At 50.0% G+C, this 6,660-nt stretch overlaps 1 protein-coding gene across 1 annotated transcript; it reads left to right on the forward strand.

Moving 5' to 3' along the window:
* The first annotated feature begins 279 nt into the window (after positions 1 to 279).
* LOC100280181 (uncharacterized) lies at positions 280 to 5,769 on the forward strand. The gene is made up of 2 exons (NM_001153113.2): positions 280 to 1,419; positions 5,206 to 5,769. The coding sequence occupies exons 1-2, from the start codon at positions 406 to 408 to the stop codon at positions 5,509 to 5,511; spliced, it is 1,320 nt and encodes a 439-aa protein (NP_001146585.1). The 5' UTR covers positions 280 to 405; the 3' UTR covers positions 5,512 to 5,769.
* The last annotated feature ends 891 nt before the right edge of the window (positions 5,770 to 6,660 follow it).

Genomic DNA, 6,660 nt, shown 5'->3' on the forward strand with positions numbered 1-6,660 from the left:
TAAAATATCACTTTAGTACTATAAATAAGCTGAAATAAGATAGCATTATGTAGTAAAGAAACAAATAGAGCCTAAACGCACCCTAAAAACACGGATATTTCCTGGAATGAACAATGAATAATCCACAGAAAACCGGCTTGATCTGATCTGGCCATATTGAGCGTCCCCACCCCACCACGTTGGTTTGAGCCGTTGAGGCCTCAACAGGGAGGAACTGCCAGCCAGACGAGACGATCCTACCTGACAGGGCAGCCGAAGAAGCGCCGCGCCGTTTCGGTTCGGCGCGTGCGTGGTTCGTCTTCCCCTGCACTGCCCGCTCCCCCAAACTTCCCCAGCATTTCGCATTCGGATTTCCCCCCCTCGACTCCACCCCGAACCCCAACCGCCTCCGCAGCCCTCCGTCCCATGGCGTCCCCCTCCTTCGCCGCTGCGGCCACCAGCCCCGCCTCCTCCCCACTAACCCTAGACGCCATCCCCCTCGCCTCCCGCCCCGCACCCGGAGCCGCCGCCGCCCAGCGCAAGCGGTCGGTCTTCCTCCTCAACCACCGTCCGCACCCGGTCTCCCCTACGCCCCCGCTCCAACCAACCGCCGCCGCGTCCGCTCAGCACGCACGCCGAAAAAAGACCTCTCACCCGCCCCGGCCGCGGTGGCAGACCGTGCTCAGCATCGCCGCCAAGAACGCGGCTCTCCTCGCCGCGCTGCTCTATCTCGGGGACCTCGCCTGGCGCTGGTCCCACCCGCCCCCGCCCTCGCCGCCGCCCGACCGCGCCGCGCTCGAGGGCTACGCCGCCCGCGTCGACGAGGTGGAGGCCTCCCTCACCCGCACCTTCCGGATGATCCAGGTGCAACTCGAGGCCGTAGATCGCAAGATCGACGGCGAGGTCGGCGCCGCCAGGGGCGACCTTCTCGCTCTGCTGGAGGATAAGCGGCTCGCGCTCGAGCGCCAACTCACCCGGCTTGACGCGAGGGCCGGTGAGCTCGGCGACGCGCTGGCCGGGCTCAAGCGGATGGAGTTCCTCCGGAAGGACGAGTTTGAGAAGTTCTGGGACGAGGTGAAGGGGAGCCTTGGCTCGAGTTCGGAGAGCGAGGTTGATCTGGACCAGGTTCGTGCCTTAGCCAGGGAGATCGTCATGAGGGAGATTGAGAAACATGCCGCAGATGGGATCGGCAGGGTTGACTACGCCGTTGCCTCAGGCGGGGGAAGGGTTGTCCGGCATTCGGAGGCCTATGTGCCTAAACGTGGTTTCATGGTTTGGATGTCTGGAGTTGACGTGGGGCCTAAGCCAGAGAAGATGCTTCAACCGAGCTTTGGGGAACCTGGACAGTGCTTTGCTTTGCAGGGTAGCAATGGGTTTGTTGAGGTCAAGCTCAAGTCAGGGATAATTCCTGAGGCAGTAACGCTTGAGCATGTGTCCAAGGTAAGGATTTTGGCCACACAACATTTTAGTATTGCAAGGCTATGTGCTTGATTTTGTCTGCTATACATATTAAGGTGTGGATAAATCTTTCTAAGTAGGAATGTAAGTTTAGAGTACTTTCTTGATGGGATTATCACATTATGTTTGTAGCATTGAATTACATTGTATTCTATTGCAGATAGAATCCCCTTGAATTATGTTTCATGATGACCATTCTAGAATCAGTTTGTAATTATTATTCAATGTTTTATGATCATCATCATTACATTCATAAGCCAATAAAGTAAGAACGAATCATTTTTTTTGCATGTATGCTTGTGCTAAGAAGTTCTCTTTCTGGTGCATCCTTACTGGAACTGAACAAGGCTGACTCTTCCAAACCATGTATTAATATGAAGCTGTTGTGTGTTCTTGAATTTGCTTGCTATCCTTTCCATCTTGGTAAACAACACTTGTTATTTTCATCTGTTAAGGTTTTTGAATTGAGAAGGGGGGCAGGCTTGGTACAATGAGAGCTGTCTCACTAAGTCACTGTTTCGAAGCAGCCTGGTGAGAGTTGTCTCACTAAGTCACTGTTTCAAAGCAGCATCTCCATGTTTGCAGGAGAAGGCTTGCCCCCACTCATGTGTGGATCCTGCGGCACTGGATTTGCCTTTTCTTTAAAGGTTTTGAATTGATACTGATTAAGATCTAGTCCAATGCATTTTATTAAATAACTGAGAAGTGGGAAATTGGTCTGTCACATCTGTGAGTCATTTGTCAGACTTGAAGTGAAGTGCATTGCTACTTTTCCTGTTGAGAAAATTATGAAATAGTACTACTCTACCTGTTTTCTCTTTGTTCTCAATCTTGCAATGATTTTGATAATTCCAATTAGTTCTCGAATGGATGACTAGATTTAGTAAAGAGAACATGTGTGTAGTACAATAATCGTTCCAGATCATGATCTTATATTAGTATTGGTAATGTGCTAATTGAATACTTACTGTTTGAACTTCGAAACCTGGGTACTTTTGTATTAGGTTGACAGTTTTTATTGGTAACTGTTCTGGCAAATGAACTTGTACTGATAGATTAGTATTGAAGGTGTCGTAATAGGAAGAGAACTTCATTTATCTTTGAATAATTTCCTTTTTATGTTGTAAATTTTGATCTTTGAGAACTATCCATTTCCAAGCTCTTCCAGACTGTATGCCAAATGACAGCTTTATGATTTGTTTTCTCTTGATTGTTGATTCTTTTGAGTGAAATTTGGCTCTCATGTCCTGTCAACTGTTACTGCCATGTTCATGGTTTTTAAAGCGGTAAGGCGGTCCATGGTGTTGGACCACCGCCTGGACGCCTAGGCGAGGTAGGCGGGCAAGGCGCCTAGGCGTTAGACCAACGCCCGGACGCCTAGGCGTTGCCTAGGCGACGCCTTAAGAACAGTGGCCATGTTAAAAAAAACCTTTTTATGCCTCCTAACTGGGTACGATTGTAGCATCTGAACATGTGCGCGAACACACACTCACATGCACACCCCCTACACACATCAAGACCTACAACTGCACGCAGCTTGATGATCGTGTCCCTAGTGAGATTGACAGAGAGACACAAGGCTATGTAGATGATGCGCACGTCGTTCTGATCATTGTGGCACCATGCGAGGAGGCAATGGAAATTATTTTGGGGCATGCCCTGGTGAGACACCTGCTGTTATGGTCGCTAATCGGAGAGGGATTGGAGATGGGTATCGATGGGCAGGAACGTCGGTCGGAGGCCTTTGTTTAGGCCGAGCAAGAGGAGGGTTTCTCCCTTCTAATTCTTGCCTACTTTATTTCTCATCCATTGATTATTAAATAGGTCGGCTGGTCGTCCCTGTCTAGCTAGAGATCCTTATCTCCTTAAAATTCTCAAAAAAACTCTTAACAAACTAACTGGTAACCTTCCTAGATAATCTCAACTAATCTCCTAAATAATCTCAACTAATCTTCTAATCTTATCTCTAACTATCATTATCTAATCCCCCTTGGAGGGCCCATGGTTGCTGCTGCCGTAGCCCCTTCGTGGGCCTTCTTAGGCCATGACACTACACCCCTCCTGGACAAGCAGCTCGTCCTCGAGCTGCAACATGACGGGTGCTTAAAGACCAAGTCTACTTGACCCAAAATCAGACGCCTAGAAGACAAGCCTTTTACATCTCGGCTTATCTTATTATTCCGAATTTGTTTTTTTTGACCCCATAAGATAAGGCGAACACCCTCCGCGCATTGGACTTGCACGTGTGCAGCCACCTGGATCCCATGGACGCCATCTGGACGAAACAGGAGCACATGCACGAGCACCTGGAATAGGTCGCAACAATAACCAGTGGAAGCGCTCTCGTGGCGGCCGGTAGCGGAATGTGGTGGCACTAAACAGTGCGCCCTTGCCGATGACGAGGGGAGTGCATTCCCAACCGTCGCTGCCGTATAGTTGAAGTTCGTCGCCCGCGGAACACATACCATGCTCGCACTTGGAGATAGTGGCCCGGTGCCGTTGCTGATGGCTGACTGACAGGGCAAGGTCGTGGCCCCGTGTGTCGAGGTCAACCGTCACCAAGGCTGCCTCGAGCATCTGTCGGCGCATCTCTCGCACTCTCCGTAGTGCAAGGAAGCCACGAGCAACAGCCTGTATGCCCACAGCCGCCGACGTCTGGAGCTGTCGTGCAGACAACGCTAGCTGCTGCTGCTCATGTTGCATTGCTGCTTTGATTTGCAGTAGCCCCTGCTCAACCATCCGGAGCGAGCCTTGCATCTTTGCGAGATCAGCTCTTATGTTGGTCCACAAAGACCCCATCGATGGAGCTGGTGATTGTTGAGCCATGGCTGCCCCTAGTGGAGTCGTCCATGGGGACAGAGATGCCGTCAACGAAGATGATGTGACGAAATTTGGCGTTGTCCCTGGAGATGGGCACACCGGCGTCCAGGATGTGGTGACAAAATTGGCAGGCCATGCTATCCATGGAGATGGGGACGTCTTTGCCAGGATGGCGTGACGAAGGTGGCATGCGGCGCATCCCATGGAGATGGGGACACCAGTTGCCAGGACGGCGTGACGAAGGTGACATGCGGTGCAATCCATGGAGATGGGGACGCCGGTTGCCAGGACAATGCCACGAAATTGGTAGCAGAAGCCATGGGATCGGATCGAAACCCAAGCTACCGGATACCAGATGTTATGGTCGCTAGATCAGTGAGGGATTGTAGAGGTGTATCGATGGGCAGGAATGTCGGCCGGAGCCTCTGCCCACGGCCGAGCAAGAGGAGGGTTTCTCCCTTCTAATTTTTGCCTACTTTATTTCTCATCCATTGATTACATAAATAGGCCGGCTGACCGTCCCTGTCTAGCTAGAGATCCTTATCTCCTAAAAACTCTCAACAAACTAACTGATAACATTTCTAATCTTCTAGTCTTATCTCTAACTATCATTATCTAATCGTCCTTGGAGGGCCCATGGCTGCTGCTGCCGCAGCCCCCTCCGTAGGCCTCCGTAGGCCCTGACACCTGCTGATTCCCACTGGAATTGAACAGTGGTAGGTAGGATGGAAACCACTGATCCCAGCCACTGGGCTATCACCCTGTTCTCTCGAAAAAAACTGTTATTGTCACTTTAGCAATATTGACACTATGTAAAAAGCTATGCAAGGGGTTACTTACTCGTTTCATTTAAGATGGCAATGCTGAGCCCACTTGTTCAGATGTTCACGCATTTATCATCTTATTTGGCGCAATCATGAATAACTTACCCTTGTGCATGGCATGCAGGATGTGGCGTATGACAGGTCTACAGCTCCAAAAGGCTGTCGGGTGTATGGATGGTACGAGGAGACGCCCGGTGAGACCCAATCTGGTCATGCTGCAAAGATGGCTTTGGCAGAGTTCGCCTACGACTTGGAGAAGAACAATGTGCAGACATTTGACGTGACAGCCCCAGATGTAGGCGTGATCAATATGGTCCGGCTGGATTTCACTTCGAATCACGGAAGCTCGCAGCTGACGTGCATCTACCGCCTCCGGGTCCATGGCCATGAACCGGTCTCTCCAGGATCCTCCGCAGGTTCTCAGGCCTGATGAGTTGTGGAAAGCCTTGTGTTTCTATTTGATACGTGATTCACACTTGACACAACTGTAAATGTAACGATCGTTTGCTGGTAGCCTGGTGTCTTCCTAGATCCTAGTCCAGTAACATGTGGTAGGTGGCTAGTGTATTCTATGAACACATGGGATTTCAGCATTCAGCAGTTGTTTGTTGCGTAATTGTTTGTTTGAACCTTTGTCAAGGATTGTGTGCTGTTGTCTTTGGTTCAAGCAGAACTTCCATTGGTATCCCGTTTCCGACGTACGTTGTATGAGTGGCGGTGTAATGATAGGATCTTCTGTGCAGCTTCGTTATTCCGATGCTCGTGCTTCCCCACAAATCTCCCGTGCTATCGTCTGACTCCTTACCGTTGGGTACGAACGTTTAGGTCCGTGGATTGGGAGAACACGGCGCTGCTGGTTGGCACAAGCAAGCAAATTTGGGGTATACCATCTTTTTTGCCACAAGCAAGCAAGTTTAGGTCTAGTTGTTGTTTGGATTGATTCTATTCTATTCTATTCTATTCTATTCTATATAAAATAAGGTGGTTCTAAAAATACAAAATTATGTTTAAATGTTGAATAATTTGGCTCCTCAAAATTTCTGGGATGAAACCGCTCCCGGAGACGTCGTCGTTGCATCCCAACAAAACGCTATCTTAACTGTCTCCTGTAATAGCCTTTGTTCTGTGGGATAAAATTATATGTTAAGGTTTCTTGATTCATGGTTCTACATCTCTAATTTGCAACTCAGTTCTTTGATTTCATTATCCTGTGGTGGAACTGGAGTAGCGTCTGTTTGATAGAAAGCATCTTTGCCTACGCGGGGAGCTGAAAAAAAATCGCTATTCCCTTTCGCGTCTGTTTGATTCGCTCCGTCCACGCTGCCTTCTGTTAGTGCTGATCTCAGGGTGTACGGACTAGCGGTGCCTTCTGCGGCGGCGCGGACGGTCCGCGGCTCTAGACGGAGCGGTCCATGACCTAGACGTAGGAGCAACGTCTTCTCTGCTTCGTACCAGACGGTCAGCGCACAGGGCCGGACGGTCCGCGATGGCGCAGGGTCGTCTTCATCCTCGTTGGAACCTAGATCTCGCTCACTAGGAAAGAGATCTTAGGGCGCCCTGAGTCGACAGGTCACCCGGG

The sequence above is a fragment of the Zea mays genome, chromosome 3, assembly GCF_902167145.1.
Source record: "Zea mays cultivar B73 chromosome 3, Zm-B73-REFERENCE-NAM-5.0, whole genome shotgun sequence".
Lineage (NCBI taxonomy): Eukaryota > Viridiplantae > Streptophyta > Magnoliopsida > Poales > Poaceae > Zea > Zea mays.

Coding starts and splice junctions, on each gene's coding strand:
- LOC100280181 (NM_001153113.2), top strand. CDS start 406: ATGGCGTCCCCCTCCTTCGCCGCTGCGGCCACCAGCCCCGCCTCCTCC. Junction 1,420..5,205: donor CGCTTGAGCATGTGTCCAAG/GTAAGGATTTTG, acceptor CATGGCATGCAG/GATGTGGCGTATGACAGGTC.